The sequence below is a fragment of the Pygoscelis adeliae genome, unplaced genomic scaffold (genome assembly GCF_000699105.1).
Source record: "Pygoscelis adeliae isolate BGI_AS28 unplaced genomic scaffold, ASM69910v1 Scaffold38, whole genome shotgun sequence".
NCBI lineage: Eukaryota > Metazoa > Chordata > Aves > Sphenisciformes > Spheniscidae > Pygoscelis > Pygoscelis adeliae.
This window is the reverse complement of record NW_008825614.1, coordinates 5,027,039-5,047,582: the sequence shown is the minus strand read 5'-3', so window position 1 is coordinate 5,047,582 and position 20,544 is coordinate 5,027,039. Positions and strand designations below refer to the sequence as shown.

At 38.5% G+C, this 20,544-nt stretch overlaps 1 protein-coding gene across 1 annotated transcript in view; it reads left to right on the top strand.

Moving 5' to 3' along the window:
• The window catches only part of PYROXD1 (pyridine nucleotide-disulphide oxidoreductase domain 1), a 24,732-nt gene extending 6,074 nt beyond the window's left edge, over positions 1-18,658 (top strand). Inside the window, exons 5-15 of the mRNA XM_009333011.1 lie at positions 4,244-4,324; positions 6,545-6,664; positions 8,113-8,241; positions 10,050-10,123; positions 11,064-11,224; positions 12,228-12,328; positions 13,629-13,758; positions 14,660-14,772; positions 16,987-17,109; positions 17,405-17,542; positions 18,072-18,658. Coding sequence (XP_009331286.1) covers positions 4,244-4,324; positions 6,545-6,664; positions 8,113-8,241; positions 10,050-10,123; positions 11,064-11,224; positions 12,228-12,328; positions 13,629-13,758; positions 14,660-14,772; positions 16,987-17,109; positions 17,405-17,542; positions 18,072-18,320 — 1,419 coding nt within the window. The 3' untranslated portion in view covers positions 18,321-18,658. The remainder of the gene's footprint in view (positions 1-4,243; positions 4,325-6,544; positions 6,665-8,112; positions 8,242-10,049; positions 10,124-11,063; positions 11,225-12,227; positions 12,329-13,628; positions 13,759-14,659; positions 14,773-16,986; positions 17,110-17,404; positions 17,543-18,071) is intronic.
• The last annotated feature ends 1,886 nt before the right edge of the window (positions 18,659-20,544 follow it).

The following is a 20,544-nucleotide window of genomic DNA, read 5'->3' as shown; positions in this document are numbered from 1 at the left end:
TTCGGCCCCGTGGCGCTATCGTAACTTCAGCGTGTACGCAGGTGACAAGGCGTACGGGCCCTGTGTAACTGCGTGTGCGCGTTGAACTCGGCCAGCCGTCCGCTGGGTGAGACCGGCCTGCGCGGCGGTAGGGACCGCTCAGGTATTTGTGTTTCCTTAGAGGCATCAGTGCTTTCGCGGTCAACTTACGAACTTCTGTAGAAACAGTTCATTAGATTTATAAAATAACTGCATAAATATTCTCATTTATGCAGTAATTACACATCTTGTCCTGCACCCCCCACCCCCATTTTTTAACAATATTTTGTCTCTTCAAAAAAAAAAACAAACCACCACAAAACAAAACCAGCCCCAGGGAAGCAGTGTTATAATATAACGATATTTATCTGTCTAGAAATATTTCTCAAGATGTTAAAACTGTATGCAAATAACCTGATAAGGGCGTACGACTGCTTCATAAAAAGAGGATTAAAACTTTGTAACTTGAGAAAGCTGGCATTCTGTACGCTAGTCAAGAGGTCAGAAACTTGAAGGAGCGCTGCATGCGTTATTCCTCATAGCCATAAAGGACTGTACTGCACCTAAGGTGAAGGCTGCTATGGCGTGCTCCTTTTCATAAAAATAATGCTTTGTTTTTATTGGATCCCTGTTTAGGGCCGCACACCAGTGGAGAATGTCCAATCTCTTTAGCTTTTCATGAGTTCAAGCTCTAAAAAAAAATTTGTTTGTTTCAATTTGTTTTTGGTGTTTATAAAGTGACAGTAACTGGAGGTAATTTTATACCTGTAATATGGAATGAAATGATACGGGTATTAGCTCAGTGAAGAATATTTTATCTGTTAAAACTACAAAGCAGTATAAAGAGTGTGTTTCAGATTCATCTATTCTCTGGTGATGAAGTGATGATATTTCATTTCTGACATATTGTATAGACCACATGCAGACTTAATTACAAAAAAAAATTGATACTGTTCTCCATCTTTGTGGAATTGGTTTGTTTCTACCATTTATTAGTTTGAGGTTTTCTTCCTTTTATTCATGGCTAATGTAATATGTGGGCTCTGGTACTGCAGACACTTAAATGCTATATCAGTATGAGTAATCCCTTAAAAGTTGATTAAACTATTCACAAAATTAAGGCTCTTGTGTATCCTTATGTGCCTGCAAGAATAAGATTTGGGTCAATATTTAATATTCCCAGAGACTTTATGTTTTCCTGGAAGTAATTTAGAATTGTATCTAATTGCTATGATCCTGTTTCACAATACAGTTATTTCCAATAGGTATTGGATGTCTGTAATCTTTAAGATTGCTATAAAAGGGACTAAAATTTATTGTTTTCTTGAAAATACTTTCTTCTGTGTTAGTGCCACAGAGTTCAGGCTTTGTTTTCTTCCAAAGCTCGGAGTGCCGCTTACTGCTGTAATTCACACCTCTTTTTCTTATGCTTTTTCCTTTCCCTCACCATTAGTTTTTTTCCTGGAAAACCCAAATCAGATTGTTATGCGATGACAGAGACTTGCCTCTTTTTCTCATCTCTTAGTACTGCAGGAAGCACAGTTAGCAGTATTAGTGGTCTTCTAGCATACGTTTTAATTCACCAAGTCCATTAAAAGTGGCACTGTGTGTTTTGGAAGGATTTCTGTGTCGTACATCCGTAGCTGGGGGCATGCTTTAAATAAAAGAGGAAGATTGAACACAATTTTTCTCAGTCCTGGTTTTGAGCAAATACAATTCTGTGGAACACAGTGGCAATAAACAACTTGTCCATAATACTGCGTTTTGGGTATGCATTATATGATGTCTTCTCGTTCAGACTTCTCAGGCAGCTATCTGAGAACAATCGTTGCATCAGGTCTGTCTCAGAAAAATTCGCAGTGTTAGTTACTTTTTGAATACATTTTGAAATACTCTGACAAAATGTCTTAAAAGCTGCATTTTCCTTAAAAGCTTGAGTTAGATTTATTTTCTGTGTCACAAAATGTTTCATGTCTTACATAACTTCTGCCTTTCATGCTTATATCGCAACATTTCTTTCTGGATCATGATGACTTACACATTTCCATATGCATGGATAAACCTAATACTCTATCTGGCAGATTTCTATTTTAGTATTTTAAAAGGTAAAGAAATGCAATAACCTTAATAATACTGAATGAAAGTTTCAAACAACCATTAAAACTTAATAAGAGGGCAGGGGTAGGAATTTGAGCATGTGTAAGTGATGCAAAGTATGTGATGTCAGTCTTAAAATTTTTCTGGGTTACAGAGTACACCTGATGATTACTACATAGAATCACAGAATAGTTTAGGTTGGAAGGGACCTCTAAAGGTCATCTAGTCCAACTCCCCTGCTGTGGGCAGGGACATCTTCAGCTAGACCAGGTTGCTCAGAGCCCCGTCCAACCTCACCTGGAATGTTTCCAGGGATGGGGCATCCACCACCTCTCTGGGCAACCTGTGCCAGTGCTTCACCACCCTCAGCGTAAAAAATCTCTTCCTTAGATCTAGTCTAAATCTACCCCCCTTTAGTTTAAAGCCATTCCCCCTTGTCCTGTCGCAACAGGCCCTGCTAAAAAGTTTGCCCCCATCTTTTTTATAAGCCCCCTTTAAGTACTGACAGGCTGCAATAAGGTCTCTGCGAAGCCTTCTCTTCTCCAGGCTGAACAACCCCAACTCTTTCAGCCTGTCCTCATAAGAGAGGTGTTCCAGCCCTCTGACCATTGACCGTGGCCCTACTCTGGACCTGCTCTAACAGGTCCGTGTCTGTCTTGTGCTGGGGGCCCCAGAGCTGGATGCAGTACTCCAGGTGGGGTCCCTCAGTCTGCTGGCCACGCTTCTTTTGATGCAGCCCAGGATACGAGTGGCCTTCTGGGCTGCAAGCGCACATTGCCGGCTCACGTCCAGCTTTTCATCCACCAGTACCCCCAAGTCCTTCTCGGCAGGGCTGCTCTCAATCCCTTCATCCCCAGCCTGTATTGATACCAGGGGTTGCCCCCACCCAGGTGTAGGATCTTGCACTTGGCCTTGCTGAACCTCAGGAGGTTCACATGGGCCTACTCCTGAAGCCTGTCAGGGGCCCTCTGGGTGGCATCCCTTCCCTCTAACTAATTGACTGCACCACTCAGCTTGGTATTATTTGTAAACTTGCTGAAGGTGCACTGAATCCTGCTATCTGTCATTAATAAAGATATTGGACATGATCACATGCTTTCCATAGCATTCTGTAGTTTTTCTGAGGCTTGTTGGATAAGCTGGGAGCAACTGTGCAGTATGTTACGTGTCAACCTTTCTTCCTGTTGTCCATCAATACAAAGCGTACAGCTACAATATGTGTGAAACACATTAGGGATTCATGCTATAAAGTGTGGATTACATGAAGTTTTACATAGCCTCGTTAAATTAATTTGTATTTGCTGAGGGTAATACCATGCGAATCTCCCTTAAACCAGCAACAAGGTTTTGCTACTTTCGCCTTCAGACTACTATGTTACATTGCTCCTGTCCGAGGTACAGGAATACATACTAGTCCCTTTGTAACTCAGTTGCTCGTGTACAACACGAATGTGCTTCTTGGTGGCTTATACAACTGTTCTGCTCATCTGTAGAATGCTGGTGACAAGGAACCCTGGGTTTTGTCTGTACCTCAGAGATGAGTGGTTTATACTTGACAGAGCTGATTTATTTTCTGTGGCGGAGCAATGCGCATTTAAAATGGGAATTCTTCGCTCTGGCTTGGGGCCTGTAAAAGTCTTGCATTGCTTAGTAGCGCTCTGAAGATCATAATCCATTTATTAGTTTACTAAATAACATTTAAAATAGCCAATAGGAATCAGTATTTCCTCTGTTAGAACGAAATCTGTGAACAATTAGTCACTGCTATGCAATAAAAAAAAGTACGTCCAGCAACTGGGTGTCTCCAGAAATCACATGATCATAGTGTGTTCCTACAGTTGGCCTTTAGAATACTGTAAGAATAGTCTTCTGAGTAGTCATTTACACTATGGCTGCAGTTCTTGAAGATATATTTGTATGTGAATGAATTAAAATCTTGGGTCTCCAAATTCTGTTCATTTTAGTTGTTACCCTTCCATTACCTTGAAGTAGTGTTTATCCAATAGGATTCTACAAGACTAAAGTAATGTAGTAACACGTATTACTTTTCACCAATAATTTTATTGTCTTAAAGTCAAAAGCTATTCATGATTATATTCACTCATCATGATTTCTGTTTCTTTACAAGCTGGCCATGGAATTCCCATCAGAAGACATTTTTTTAATGACAACTTCTCCAGTTATAAAAGCTGTAACGAATTTCAAACAGGTAAGAGAGACTTAATTTTTCTTTAGAAGTTTGTGTATGTACGGATAATTTAGAACCTAATCCTGAAAATGCTTATGATTCTGAACTTGTTTTTCACATTAGTGTGACTGCAGTGGTGTTAGTAGGACTGTTGAGATGTTTTGGAGTGATTCATAATCATTAGTAATTGGTGCATATATTCACAACACTCGAGCAAAGGTTAAACTGGGTGCTTACATTGTTGAAGTACTTTCTAAGATACTGAAGCTTCATTTCACTGCTTTGTTAATGGGTATGCTCCCTTTTAAGCACTGAAATGGTATCTTTGGAATAAATTACTTAAGAAACTTAGTCTGGCTAGTGGTTCTCATATACAGTAGTGTGTTTGAATTTCAGGCAGAAACAGACTTCTGACAAGTAACAAAAAAAAGGCATAGCCTTCTGTGAAATTGCCTTCAGCTTTGTCTACGTCTCCAGCAGCTGGTGATTCAATGACCTCTTTCCTGCTAGTTTGAAAAAAAAAAACAAACCAACATAAAATCCATGCATGAGTTCAGATTTCTGGCTAGTAGGTTCAGTAAACTAGTTTCGCAGAGGTGCTCAGAGCTTGGAAAGCACTACTCTTTTTCCCACTCCAAGGGAGCTTTGAACTCTACCATAGAGGCATGGAAAGAGGTGGAGACTGGATTGCGCAGAACTCAGGATGCAAAGCTGCCAGCCAGTAAGAAGTTAGGTTTTACCTCTCAGGGAAAGTTAAGACACCAAGAGCTGGGCTTCCACCTGGCATTTATATTCATGACTCTTTCTGAAACATGGTATTTAACAGGTGAGGCGTATCTCATGACGAGTAAAGAAAGACCACTCTGCAGTTTATCTGACAGCCCGGTTTTAACGTAATTCTTCCTGGTGTATGAATGCCTAATTCAAATCACTACAGGGGGAAAATAAAGCATAAAGAGATTTGAACAGCTGTTCTTTTGCATTTAGTGGCTGTAATTGGCTATCAGCATCTCTTCCTTTTGCACTGTGGTTTTTGTCCGGGGCTAACGGGGTGCTGAGAACATAGCTGAGAGACTGAGAGAGCTCTGTGAGACTGGTAGGCTAACACCCAACTAAAGAATATCTTCTGAGTTTGAGAGTGCTGACAGTAGGGTCACGAGTATCCAGGAAGGACACTTACATGTTGCAGAGATGTAAAGTCTGTAATTCACATCGGCAGAAGTTTCAGTATCTGAAGAATAAGGGAATAGCTAAACAGTATTTGAAGGCAGCATCTCAGTTTTGGACATGAGCATCTTCGTTTTGCTCTGAATTGCAAGCATGGTGTGGCTTCTGGTTCCTAGCTATGTTCCAGACTCTCTGAATATTCTATAAAGTAGAAGGCCTGGAGATTCCCATGCAGCCGCTCCCTTCTGGAAGAAATCCCAAATCAACATAACTTACTTGAATGTTTTCAAGTTGTGGTTTGCCTCTTCCCCCCACCCCCCACCGGCTCCAATCTCTTGAAATATCAGATAGTGACTACGGATGAGATGCTAACTAAGTAAGTGCTTTGGGGTGGTCTTGAATCTGTTTTGCCTAAACACTTGTCTTGTATGTCCTGCTTACAAGCTGAACAACAGTAAGCACTTTTCCTGACATAAGGGCCAAGTACCGGCAACAGGAGGTTTTTGAATCATTAGGTTTTTGAAGAAAACGTCACCAGATTTTTTTTCAAAAATAGAATAAAAATATTTATTCCAGACAAAAGTGTGTTTCCATAATTCTCTAAGCTATTTTGACCAAATTTTTTTCCCCAAAATACCGAGGAGAGGAAGATGCTTGCATGGGGGAACATCATTGAGTTATTTTATCAAAGTTATAACACACAGAAAAACAGGGTCTTAACACTGCATCAGCTAAGTTAAAAAGCAGTGTTGCCCACTCTAATAATACAGTCTATATGTGGAATAAAACATTACAGCAGTTAGAGCAGCCATCAGGGTTCTCCATTTTTGCTTAATCTCTAGCTTTAGAATTAAAATTCTCTGTGCTACTATGACTCTTACCAGGAATAGGCATGAAAGGATTCTGTATATGAAAAGGAACTTTTAGCAGTAACATGATAACATGTTTTGAGACATTATGGGCTTTATGTTGTGACTTCTTTACTGGAAACGAACATAAACACATTTTGTTACAAGCTTTAGAAAGAGATGAATAAATGATTCATATTTTCAAATACCTCTCTTCTTCCTACAGGTCTCCAAAACACTTGAGGAATTTGATGTAGAAGAGCAACCAAGCTCTCTGTTAGAAAGACGATATCCCAATATTAAAGTTATACAGTCTGGAGTAAAACAATTGAAAAGTGATGAACATGTAAGCTAATGTTTTCTCTTTTATGTGGTTTTTTCAAATTATTAAAAAAAAAAATCTAAAACTGGTGAATATTTTGGGCATGAAATTCTGTTGAAGAACATTTTGGTTATTAAAGCGTTAAGTTACCAAAATTACAAGAAAATACTTCCTAACTGTAATTTCACTTATCACTTACTGTTGTTCAAGTAGAAGTATATGCAGGGGACATAATTGTTGATGAAAAATTACTTGTTAATTAAGAAACTGTATCTTTTAGATTTAAATCTTTGACACCTTAGAGATATTGCATTGAATACCTGATTGGAATAGCAGGGAAAAACCAGTCAATGAAACCAATACTGTATATCAATGTAGGTGTCAAAATTTCTGTAACCCTTGGTTGGAGATAGCTGATTACCAGAGTACTGCTTGTTGCTACAGAGACCAAAATATTAACAACTGTATGATTAAAAAAATAATAATTCTTGAAAGAAGCAACATTTCCACCTTTTCTTTCTTTTAGCAGGAAATATGTTGCAAGTATGAGCAGTGTACAGCATATACAGATCCTTGTTAGTTTCTGTGTCAACTCGACATTTTATTTGTCACTTCACCATTTATCAGAAACTCACATTCAGATCTAAAACTGGTTTTGCTCATTTTAAGTCACAGAGATATGATTCGACTTAGAGTATAATTCTGCTAATATTCCAAATTGAGTTATATTCTTGTATCATTATTATTATGTTGTTTTAGTTTAGGTATGTCTCTGTGAACGTGAATATTTCATGTATATGGATTTGGAGGATCTTTTGCATCTGTTTTCTGAAAACCTTTAAAAACTATCTTTCTGCAAAACCAGTATAAACTATTTAGCTTATAGTTTGGAAAACAACAAATAAGGTCATAAAATGTTAAAATTTAAGTATTGCTTGTTGCAGAATGATGTAGCTTGTTTAGCGCCTACCCTTTTTCTTTAGCAAAGAACAGAATTTGCGGTCTTTCTAAACTGTATTCTAGCCTGTGGCTGGTTAAGTTAACACAGGTTTACTGTTGTTGAGGTGTTTTGAATGAGATTCTTAATAGCTAATACATAGTAGTGCATAGGTCTACATCTATTACTGGGGTGGGGGGACATTGTCACATAGAAAACCGATTCTTTTAGCACAGATAGTGAGTACGGAGCGCCACCGAGTGGTAATCTTTATATTTCATCTTTCTTTGAGTGCACCGTGTACACTTTCCATTTTATCCATTATCATATGATGTCATGTATTTAGGCTTGTAAGTCTGTGGTGAGTGTGATGTAAATAAATTACACACAATCAATGAGGGTATGAAGGCTTGCTCTTCAGGAAGCCAGTTACAGCTTTTAGTATCTGCAAAATACTGTGACATTAAGGAAAAAAAAAGCTGATGTTCTCTTAAATGTCTCCAATTGTTTTTTCGTTTCATTTAATTTTTAACAGAAAATTTTCACTGAAGATGGGAAAGAATATATGTATGAAAAACTTTGCCTGTGTGCTGGAGCAAAACCAAAATTAATTTTTGAAGGAAACCCATATGTGTTAGGAATCCGGGATACTGACAGTGCACAGGTAAATGTGTTTTAGACTCATAAGTGTATAATATATTCCCGCTTCTGATGCAAAACACTAAAAACGATTGCAGAGTGAAATGGGGAAACATAAGATGATGTTTGTTATTACATATATCCTTAAACAGGAACACTTTCAGTAGCAGGGAAGTAGCCTTAAAATACGGTTAAATAAATTAATTAGTCACTAAATTTATTAAGTTTATAGATAGCTCATAGACAATATTTTGAACATGATAATCTAGAATAAATGGTATTCTTTTACCCTCCAGGCAGAAGCCAATCTGAGAATATAAACGGGAAGTAGGCACCAGTAGAAACTTCCCTGAGAAGGTACGAAGGGCTACTTCTTACAGTGAAAAGCTACTGAAGGACACTTTTCTAGTTCTACGGTAGCCTCTCCTTATTGTACAGAAAAGTTAGTTATAGTCAAAGATGTGGAAAAGTTTTCACATGAGGAATGACTTAATAGAGTAAAACTTCAGTTTGGAAGTAGAAAGTGAGGTGGTTTCACTGCTATAGGTCTTTAGAATTAGGGTAGGCGGGGTGAAAGTGAACGCTGCTTCTCCGTAACATAAGAACTGTAATTCATCAAATGAAGTTTGATGTTGAGAATAAAAAAGGAGCTACGTTTTCAAGCAAGCTGAAGTGAAACTATGAAGTTGTTGTTGTTTGTTTTGAATATTAAAACTTTACCTGAGTTTAAAAAAAGAAAAAAAAAAAGGGAAGGAGAAGAAGGGGGAAGAAAAAACACACAAAAAAGACAGCCTTTATCTTGTCTAAATTGAAGAGAAAGATGCCACCTGAGTGGCATCAGGTGTCTGGAACCTGTGAGGGTCTTCCAGGATAGTATTGTGTGCTTGTCATCTTCTGATGGTCTTCCCTGTGCATCCACTATTGGCCACTGTGGGAGACAGTAGACTGGGCTGTCATTTGTCAAAGCTGATGTTGGACTTTGAATGAGACTGAAAATACTTGTTTCTGGTTTTTGGGGCTTTTTTAATGGTGACCGGTTGCATTCACTAGTCCCCTCTGATAGAACTTCAGTATCCTTCTCTGAAGAGATTAAAGGACTGCAGTTTTCATGTTTAGGCTCTCTGATACAATTAGGTAAACTGGAAGCATGGATGAATGGATTTTCATGTAACTGCAATAGCTGGTCTGACAGTTGTGATTCTTAATTTGCTTGAAAGAAAATACTTGACGTGGTTATATTATGATCTAAAAAATACCGTCTGGGCTATATTTTTTTTTCTCTCACCACTAAGATGGATTTGGAGACTTGTTTCTTTCTGAAAGTTTTTTGCACAAATAAAATTGGTTCTTTGATTTGCTACAAATTATTTTTTTAAATTCCTGAGTTTTGATCAGGAATTTTTAAATTCCTAAATTTCTGCTATCTTTGCCTTTTTAATGTTATACAAATTACTGTGAAAGTTATGCAAGTTGTGATAAAACTGGATTAATAGATATCACAATGCTAGTGATCTCTAGGACAGAGAAAAGTCTCCTGGATTCTATTAAGGGTTCTGTCAAATTGGCTTAAATGTAATTATTGAACTTCTCCTGTCTCAATTTGAGGCTTGTAAGGCTGTATATATAACTTCATCCCTTAAACCTGTGAGTTCTATCACATTCATTAGCTTCTGTAACAGATCTTAGCATAAGAAGATGTGTATCAGTAGTCTGAGAAAATCAAAATAAGACAACTAAGAGAGCAAGAAAATATTTATAAGTATGTAATTGATCAGTATGAGGGAACATATGATCTAAGTTGTAACTGACTTTTTTTTTTGCTTCTTAATGCAGGCTTTTCAGAAGAATTTGGCTCAATCTGAGAGAATAGTAGTGGTAGGAAATGGTGGGATTGCACTTGAATTGGTGTAAGTAAATGACTAAGTTTTAAAGATACATATGCAAATAAAATCTTTAACAATGCTATGTTAAATCTAGCGTGCATGAGTTTGGGAGAAGGTTGACTTATAAAATTGTAGCTCTTAAAGCATTTAGTAGCAAAATTTATTAAAATAACTTTTTCACAGTATAGTGGCGCTTACTGTCACAAAATCCAGCAAGCTTCAGAAGAAGCTTTGACACATAGATATCAAGAATATACAGCATTTTTCTGATTTGGCATCAACAGAGATTTCTGTTAAGACTATTAAGGGCAATATTTAAGTTATAAAACTTGTCTGACTTCTGGAGACAGAAGATGTAACAGGAAGAGAGAGGCAGCTTATCTTGCACCAAGCCTAATTTAAGTTCTTAGAGCTTTTGAAGTGTCTGACATGGCCTTTGTCACAGGTAGGATATTGAACCGTGTGGTCCTGCAGTCTGCTAGATTACAGAAACATCTGTATTACACAATTATATGGTCTTGTTTTGTGTTGCAGGGAATCACTTTTTCACTTTCACTAGATTGTCCTCTGCATGTCTTTACCAGCTCATGTTCCAGGTAGCACAAACAAGATCCAAATGTCTGTTCTTAGCAGTGGGCAGTCTGGCAAAAATGCACGTTTTTTTCATTGTGGGGAACAGGAAATATTAAGTAGTATTATAAATTTGATCTGCCTCTCCTCACCCCCCACCCTGGTTCAGTTGAGGTGCTGGTAAGAAAGTATGACCTGTCAACTTGAGATTTTTTTTAAATGAGTTTCTTACGTAAATATTTAGAAGCAGTAGTGGATTTGATAGGCTTAGAAGTCTTGGATCCCTTATTTTTTAGCTTCTGGAATGAAACCTGTCATGCTTCTAGTTGTGTTGCTAAGAGTCAGATCCCTTTCGGGTAGCCTGTCACTTTATCCACTGTTTAAATGTCCACAGGTATGAAATTCACGGCTGTGAAGTAATCTGGGCTATCAAAGACAAAGCCATCGGGAACACTTTTTTTGATGCAGGAGCAGCTGAATTTCTCACTCCAAAGCTAACTGCTGAAAAACGAGAGACTCCAATTGAATGTAAAAGAACCAAATATACAATGGAAGGTATGGTGTTTTAGTTTCCTAATGCTGCAGCAGCAGCATTTAATATTAAAGATAGTCGTAAGATCAGTTAATTTAGCAGGCCGTAAATAAGGCTATTGATGATATCAGTAAACATTTCCTTCTTCAAAAAAGTAACAGTAAAAAAGCGATATAAAAACCAATCCAGAATTTATGTAGACACATGACAGCATGTAATAGTCACCTAAAAACTGTAAAAAATGTGCTTATCTTTATAGCTGTGCCAAGTTTACATTTCATTTCCTGTATTCCATCTGCTGAAGAACCTGTTCTATTTTCTGCAATATTTTAACATTTTTCTGAATTACATCAGCATTATGTAGGAAGGAGCTTTCCTGTAATAAGCTATTGGAGGTCGAGATGAAACCTCACAGAACGTTATTACAGAGGCAGTGAAACTGCAGTCATAATCACAACAGTTAATTAGAACTGCATGAACAAACATTACAGAAACATATATAGGACTAAAATAACAACAAAAAGAAGAGCATGGTTCTAGACTTTAGGTTGGAAGAATAAATTGTAAAAGACTCAGCCTAAACATCACAAAATGGCACCCAGGGTTTTTCAGATGTATCATGGTATGTTAGAATTTGGACTTTCATGCAGTGGAGGGGATGGTGCACATTTGCTAGCAGATGGACATCAATTTAAGTATTAGCACTGATATTGAGCAACTAAGTCTACCATGGGTCTCCAGAACCCTGGTGCTGTTGGGGGTTGGTCTCCATGCAGGCACCTAACAGTGGCATGGTTGTTTCGGAGATGAGTGAAGTAATGAAAGGCATGAAGTTGAAAGGTGTAAAAATACTGGCTTGGAGTTCGATTTGTCTGCAAATTAATGGGTTTTGGGACATTACACGTTTTTTTTTCTTCCCTTCTGGCAACCAGATCGTATTTCTCTTAGTTGAGAATCCTTGTTCTGAATTCTGCAGGCAGTGAAATATGCACGCTAAGTCTGATACTCTCCGTCTCTTTCCTTCAGGAAGTGAGGAAAAAGAAAGACGTAGAGCAGCATCTGACAAACCGGGCAGTGCCTTAGGCCCCGATTGGCATGAGGGCTTATGTCTTAAAGGGACTAAAGAGGTATGGTCATAATCTTGCTTACACATTTGTTTAAATATTGCTTTAAGTGGGTGAGGATGACAGAATGTGAAATGTCACATTCAGGATTATTAGAAAAATAAAAACAAAATGTGCTTGAACTGATTTTCCTGTTCTGTCAGAATTAAACAGGAAAATGTTAACACAAATAAAGTAATTTTCTGCTTGAACAGGAAGATGGCTGATCGGATCCACTGGCAGAGTTTTAGCAATTTGCTCTTCAGATTGAGACATAAATGTTGGTTTGCATATTTCTGTAGGACTGGTGTCAATCCTAGTTTTAACCAGAAGCAGTGGTTCCTCTATTGTCCTGATTTTAGCTGCCATACGTACGTTTTCTTATGTGAAAAATAGAACAGTCGGATTTGTACAGAGGTACAGGGAGCATCAGTCTCCTGTCACAGCAGGTAATGAAATGCAAAATCAGTAGTGGACATGAGCATTGTGAAGAGTTGTGTTTGAAATAAAGTAAAAATCCTCACATTTCATAATTGTTTATCAGGTTTTTATTTGTTAATTTCTTAGACGTTAGGTGTTTGCATCTGTTACACTCATTTGAAAAAAAAAAAGTCCTTTCAAAGGTCCTCAGTCATAGATTCTACAGCAATGGCTTTACAATACCAACTAAAGGACGTTTAGGATATTTAGCAGAGTAATCGGTGGTATTTTGGCTGTTGAAGGCTGTGGAAATGTGTTTGTGTAGTGGAGAATAAATCTGTTCAAGGCCTGAATCCACAAAATGGTTTAGAGAAACAGGTAACTTTCCAACATCTGCCTCGAGCTCAGAATAAGAGTAAGTGGTTGAAACATGGGTTGATGGAACAGGGTATATTTTTCTTCTTACAGCATTTGGAACATAAGCCTTTTATTGTTATCAGAATTCAATTAATGATAGAAAAATGAAGGGTTTCAAATACTGAAAGATAGGAAAGACGAATTTACTTTTTCCGTTCTGAATTCTCTTCCTGTAAACTCAGGGGAACTTGAATATGTTTTCTGGCACGCCAGAAAAATCTAAATTGTCATGAAATTTCAAGGAACATCAGGTATCTGCTGAAAAAGCAGGTAAATTGCCATTTGCTATGGTTAGATCTGTGCCAAAAAAGGGAAAAGTGTGGGAACTCAGCTAATGTGTCATGCTTTAGGATGGGATATGTGTGGGGTTTTGTATTTTTTTCTTTTCCAGTTTAGTAACATGTCAATTTAGGTGAAGGTATACTTGCTATTAAAAATACTGTTATTGCTAATCATTATGTTTACAATTTTGTCAATCTTTCTTTAGTTTTCTCATAAAGTACATATTGAAACACTATGTGAAGTAAAGAAAATATACTTACAGCAAGAATTTATACAACTGCAACGGACTTCTTTGACTTTTCCTAAGGAAGAGAAAAATGTAGAACCAGACAAGGGTAGGTGCCAGTGCTGATTAGAAAGAACATGTTGAAGATGAAGCAGTGCTGGAGCATGTTTGATCATCTTTGCTGTTTGAGAGCAAATACAGATTTGGAAAAAAAAATCCTTTATGAATTAAGTGGAGCTCTAGCAATTTAGAGTAGTTGAGAATTTGATTTATGGGCTACAATTGAATTACAAAATGTTATGGGTCAGACTCTCTTTCCACAAAGTCACCTAAATCCTGTAGGCAGAATACTCCCTCCTTGCGACCGTCCAATAAAATCATATGTTAATAGTAGAGTTCAAACAGAAGTGGGGAAAAAAAAAAAACCAAAAAACATTTAGCATCAGAACTGATGTAATCTTTCAAAGAAAGTAGAAGAAAGTATCACTTGTTTCATGAGTAATTCTATCTATAAATTGTATGAATGAAAATTAATATTTAAAATACTATTTTAATAGCCAGTTACTTTCAGCATACAATTCTAGGAAGTCAAATCTCTGACATTCTTTCTGTTTTTAAGGCATTTCCTGTGCATCTGTAAATTTATATCGAAAAGAATATTTGGCAATTGTGTACTTCAGAGACCATCCCGTGGGTCTGAAGCAGTGGCAGGACACAGTATTTTCCCCCGACAAATGAGGGCTTTGATTTAGGAAAATTCCAGAGAAAGTTAATAGTAGGACTTGGAGCTAAGCTCCAAAATCCCATTTTTCTAGTCCTGAATGAAGTTAAGAAATGTTGTAGGTAATCTCTGGTTTTAGGGGGTTATTTTATTTTTACCCTACCTAATCAATTAGATACCTCCAGAAGATTTTTTTTCTTCTTTTTATTTCATATCTTATAATAAGATATCATTAATAAAATAACTTCTGTTGGTTACGTTCTCAGGGCAAAATTTTCCCCTTTTTTAGTGCTATGGCCTGTATATGTGGAATTAACTAATGGAAAAATTTATGGATGCGATTTCATTGTCAGTGCAACTGGAGTTGTGCCAAATGTTAAACCATTTCTTGATGGCAATAACGTAAGTATACTGATTTCTTTTGAAGTTTAAGCTGTTTGTTTGTTGGATTTTTTTAAGTAAGGTGAAATAAGCTCTTTCAGCTGGTTTATACTTCTGACATGAAACACTGATTGATAAAGGTTTTGAATGTTGTACAGCCTTTCAAAATAAGGCAGGTACATTGATACTGGAAATGCCCAACGTGATAAAAAATTAATTTCACTACTGTTCTTGGCTTATTATATTGATACTCATGATATGTACTGATACACAGTATATATACAATATACTGTTAAGATTAAGCCTATACAAAGAGAGAAAAACATTTGTATAATTGGTTGATGTTGCAAAAATATAGAATAATTTTTGTGTTAACTCTGCACCATATTCTTATCTTACAAATCTTAAAATTTTCTCCTGGGAAGGAATCAGTTATTTCCAGTAACTTTCATCTAGGAAACTGAGCTACAGAGGTGCTCATATTCATTGAGGGAAGTCACACTTTGAATCAGCATCCAAACGTGGATGATGATTACAGAGCTCATAGCTGCCATGTGGATGTTCAGGCCTTGAGATCATTCTGTCTCCATTTTAGGTGTCTGGTTTAACCCCAGCTGGCAACTAAGCACCATGCAGCCACTTGCTCACTGCCCCCCCGGTGGGATGGGGGAGAGAATCAGAAGAGTAAAAGTGAGAAAACTCGTGGGTTGAGATAAAGACAGTTTAATAGGTAGAGCAAAAGCTGCGCCCGCAAGCAAAGCAAAGAATTAATTCACTACTTCCCACCGGCAGGCAGGTGTTCAGCCATCTCCAGGAAAGCAGAGCTCCATCATGTGGAACGGTTACTTGGGAAGACAAATGCCATCACTCTGAATGTCCCCCCCCTTCCTTCTTCTTCCCCCAGCATTATATGCTGAGCATGACATCATATGGTATGGAATATCCCTTTGGTCAGTTTGGGTCAGCCAGCCCGGCTGTGTCCTCTCCCACCTTCTTGTGCACCCCCAGCCTACTCGCTGGTGGGGTGGTGTGAGAGGCAGAAAAGGCCTTGACTCTGTGTCAGCACTGCTCAGCAGTAACGAAAACATCCCTGTGTTATCAACACTGTTTCCAGCACAAATCCCAAACATAGCCCCATCCTAGCTACTATGAAGAAAATTAACTCCATCCCAGCCAAAACCCGTACATTAGGGTATGTGGTGTTTTGCAGTTCCTTCTGATGAGGAAGTAAAATGCTGTCATCTGAATAGAGCAGAAGAAAATTATGAAAACATACCTCTGATGTTGAGCCATGAAATATTTCAAGACCTACGTTACGAAGTTTAGATTAGGAATTAGGTATTTGCAATGGTATTTTGTGGCCTTGGCAAAAATACAAAATGAACTCTGAAGACTCGGTGTCCCTGTAACATACGTGGTGTGACTTGAAATTTGGCAAGCTCTGTTGCTTCCCTGCCTAGGTATCTGTGGCAATATTTTGAAAACCTATGCTGTGTTCTAGAAATAACGCTTAATGCTTTGTGTCTTGCCACTCTAGATAGTCTCATGTTAAATAATTAGTTACTCAGTATGTAATGCTATTCTAAGCTTTTTTTAATACAGTTTGCGATATTTTAAAGGATATGTGAAGGTCACTTGTAAAATGCAACACTGATCTGTTCTTAAACCTGGTGAGAAAAGAATGCAGAGATTGCTAGGAAATTCTACTTTTGTGGGCTCATTTTGTCTTTGCTTATTTGAAGGGCTCTAGGTTCGGTAAGATTCAGGGTAAATTCTGCAGGGGGCAGGGTTGCCTTATAGTATGGGGAAGTAATACTTTTATATGTGGACAGTTGTGAAAAATACTTCGTTATGGCACTCTTTGGGGGATCTGTTTTCTTCCCTTGAAGACGACGGAGTCTGGAGATGGTGAGGTTTGAACACCGTGTTTCTCTTGTGGTTATCGGTCTTTTCCAATTGAGTCAGGTCAGATGCGAGAAGGAATAGCCATAAACTGTTTGCACTGAATGACCACCCTCTCTGTTGCTACACGGCATCCAGAAGAGCATCTTGCTGGGTTCCCGTAGTATTTATTGATATAACTTTGTCTTCAAATCTTGTGATTAAGCACTGAAATTTTTTTGGGAGTCTGCCACTAAAGAGTAACAAATGAGATGACTGCGTAAAATGGATGAAGTTGAATTACTTAGTTTAAATGATTATTTTTGCTAGTGCTGATCTATGCAAATACTTTAGTTTGCTGTAGGTGAAGATGGAGGTCTTAATGTAGATAAACACATGCGCACATCCCTGCCAGATATATATGCAGCTGGAGATATCTGCACGGCGTCGTGGGAACCTAGTCCCGTGTGGCATCAGGTAAATCAAATCATGGGATTGTGCCCTCAGCAGCAGTCTAATCTACAAAGTAAATTACATGCTATTACACAGATGGGAGAAAAGAAAGTTTAATTGAAGCGGAATCCAGCGAACAAGTAAATAATCCCGGGTGTGTTGATGACAGATAATTTTATCTCTGTGGCTGAAAGCCAAGCTGTTCAGCCTTTCCGAGTACAATGAAAATACGTAGTATGCGCTGATGAGAACAGCGAGTGTCGGTCACTGCGCAGTGACATGTGTCTGTGTTTTTAAATCTTTTTGATTTTTTTTTTAGATGAGACTGTGGACTCAAGCTAGGCAGATGGGATGGTATGCAGCAAAATGCATGGTAGCAGATACTTTAGGGGAATCTATTGATATGGATTTCAGCTTTGAACTATTCGCCCATGTTACAAAATTTTTCAATTACAAGGTAAAGTAAATACAGTCTAATAGTCTTAAACCACTGAGTAACACACGTATTGCTTATTTATATTCACTTGCCAACACTGAACAGATGCTTTAATATTGACAAAAGAGTTTTCTCTATATAATAATTAATCTTAGTTTAGATTTTCTGCATTCATACTAACTTTGCATGCTGAAACTGAAGAGGGCAAAGATCTTTACAGATATGTTACAAATTTTAATTGGTGAATGACAATTGATCTGTTTTGCATCTCTGTGTATATTCCGGTTCATTAAATTTCTGTTCATGGATAAATTCAACACAGTTCAGCGTGGTAACTGGTTCATTATTGGGTTTGTGTAGGTGAATCTTCGTCAAGGTGAAGACTTCTAATTCTGTTGTGGGTTTGAGAGCCAACGAAGGGAGGAGGTTCCCTAGGGACAAATATTTCCCTGTTTACCTCAGTCTTCTGAAGCTTAGACCTGTTATCAGCAGAAATACTAAAAGCCACTGCAATGATCTTACGAGTGCTTTTTCTTTTTCCTTCTGTTAGGTGGTGGTATTGGGGAAATACAACGCTCAAGGCTTGGGTTTAGACCATGAACTCATGCTGAGGTGTACCAAGGGACAAGAGTATGTTAAAGTCGTGATGCAGAATGGCCGAATGATGGGAGCTGTGCTGATTGGTGAAACGGACTTGGAAGAAACCTTCGAAAACTTAATTTTAAATCAGATGGATCTTTCAGCCTATGGTGAAGATCTCCTGAATCCAGATATTGATATAGAAGATTATTTTGATTGAACAAAACCCCGTTTTGACACCAAGTAATGTGTCTTATAAAACTGTTTCCTCAGGATTACCAGAAATGAGGGATAAATGCAATTCCTTATTAAGATTTTGCGTTGATTTTGTCAAAATACTGACCGGCAAATTAAATTGATCTGTGTAGAAATGCAGCCACAAAAGCAAGTGGATTAGTGTCAGCAAAGAGTTTTCATCTAGATTAGATGAGCGTGTTGGGAACAGGGCTAGAACAGTCTTAAAAAATGGGCTTCGCTGCACTGTTAAGGTAGCACTGCATTCACTTGAATGCGAGGTAGCCTTTGCTTTTTAAAAGTAAATAAAACGTGTTAAATCCCATGCCTGCCTCATAGCCCCCTTCTTCCCCAAAGCAAGCATGATTCACCTGCCACGGTTACCAGAGCCCACTTGCCCCATGGCTTGGTGCCGTGCATGTTCCTCATCCCAACCAGTAAGCCACCCTTGTGAGCCAGGATGCCTGGATGTGATGGTGCTGCCTTACCCGCCTAAAGCTACCTCCGGACTTGGGTGGTGTGAGTATTGGCTAGGGTGGGAAAGCCCCTGCTTCCTAAAACTACTTGCTCAGGTGAACATTTACAAGGCACTCACAGGGTGAGTTGCCATCCCACTAGCACCCCTCCACTGCTCAGACCTGTGAGTATTGCCACAGGCTTTTAGACTCCTATTCCAGCTGAGGGTACCTTCTCTCTCGAGCTGGCTCAGATCAGAGGACATCTTTAGGGCACAGGGTGCTCGGAGCTCTCACTAACTGGAATGTGGTCTGCAAATATACAGCAAGATGGATGCTTCATCTACACCCACCCCCCATAAGTTTATTTCTGAAATAAATGTATCTTCTACTCGGCTAAGTACAGAACACACAAACTTGGAACAATGAAGGCCAGGATGAGTTGTCAGTTGAGAGCAGCTTTTTTACTGCTTGTCACTTCTGTTGTTCAGGTGCTGTGGTGCATCCTGTCTGATCCATGTGCGGTGCACTCCAAGGAAAGGCAAACACGACAGCACTGGTGGATGTCGCCTGCAGTGGTCTTCCCTGTCAAGAGCCTGCGGAGCAGGCTGCTCTATCCAGATGATGTGGTAGATGGTACTGGATGCCGTTTTGCGTGCAAGTCCTGTATCCCGATGGAATTCTTCACAGACAACTATTAGTCACTTAATGAAAATGTGCATGGGACTATGTGTCTTGGCCACTTTCTGCCCTCTCCTCATTTCCACTGTCATGCATGTCGGTTCTAGGAAGGAATTTTTGCAGGTACTAAGCTCCAATTTGACTTGTGGTAGCTAGTGACAAAATACCTACTATTAAGTTGCAAATGGGGGTTTGAGCTGTTTGTTTTCAGTTGTAACTAGCTCCCTGGCTGTATGTTTAGTTACGCAAGATGCACTTTACTAACAGTGATGTGTATGTACAGGCTTGCTTCAGTCAAGTTCCTTCTTTAGTTGCTAGGCATAATTTAGTGCCTAGGTGACACAGCCAAACAACTTAAGCTATTCCTTAACGTCCTCTCCGTATTCCATAGTGCCATCCATGGACATAGGTTGTTTCATACTGGCTTTTGTGTTTGTTCTACAGTTGCTACTTGGGAGTTGCTGTTTATTTAGGGACAAACTGGGAACAGTTTGTTGTACTCCACTAAATGCAAAGTTGCCAGTACATACTGAGACTTCTCCTGGAAAATCACTCTAATTACTTCTTAAGAGAATGAGTGTTTCATTAAATGACTTAATTCCACTTTTGGCAAAGGTTCCAGTTAAACAACGGGTGAAATACTAAGCTTTACTCACTGACAAGATTCCACCAGAAAAATGAAGAGCATGTTCTTAATCATGTTTGTTTTATACTTAAGTTGGTATATGAACATGTGTGTCGGGCATCCAAAACGAAACCTACCAGAACTTAACGTTTATAATGAGTTTGAACTTGCCCTACTGATCATTGGCTGCTAGAATCTTAAAAAATAATCTAATCTAGCATTCAGCCTCACGTGTGAAGTCAGCAGTAGCTGTTGGGTCTTTACCATTCTGGCAGCAGAGTTACATGGTTCTGGAAACACTGATGAACATCAAAGGAAGTCTACAGGTATATATTTCTACTTCATGTACCGTTAAATATTCTCCCTGCTGAAATGGGAGGCAGAAAAATTGTAGCTGAAGATTTTCTGTAGTCCATAGAGATTGCTGAGGGAAGAGATTGTGACCCTTC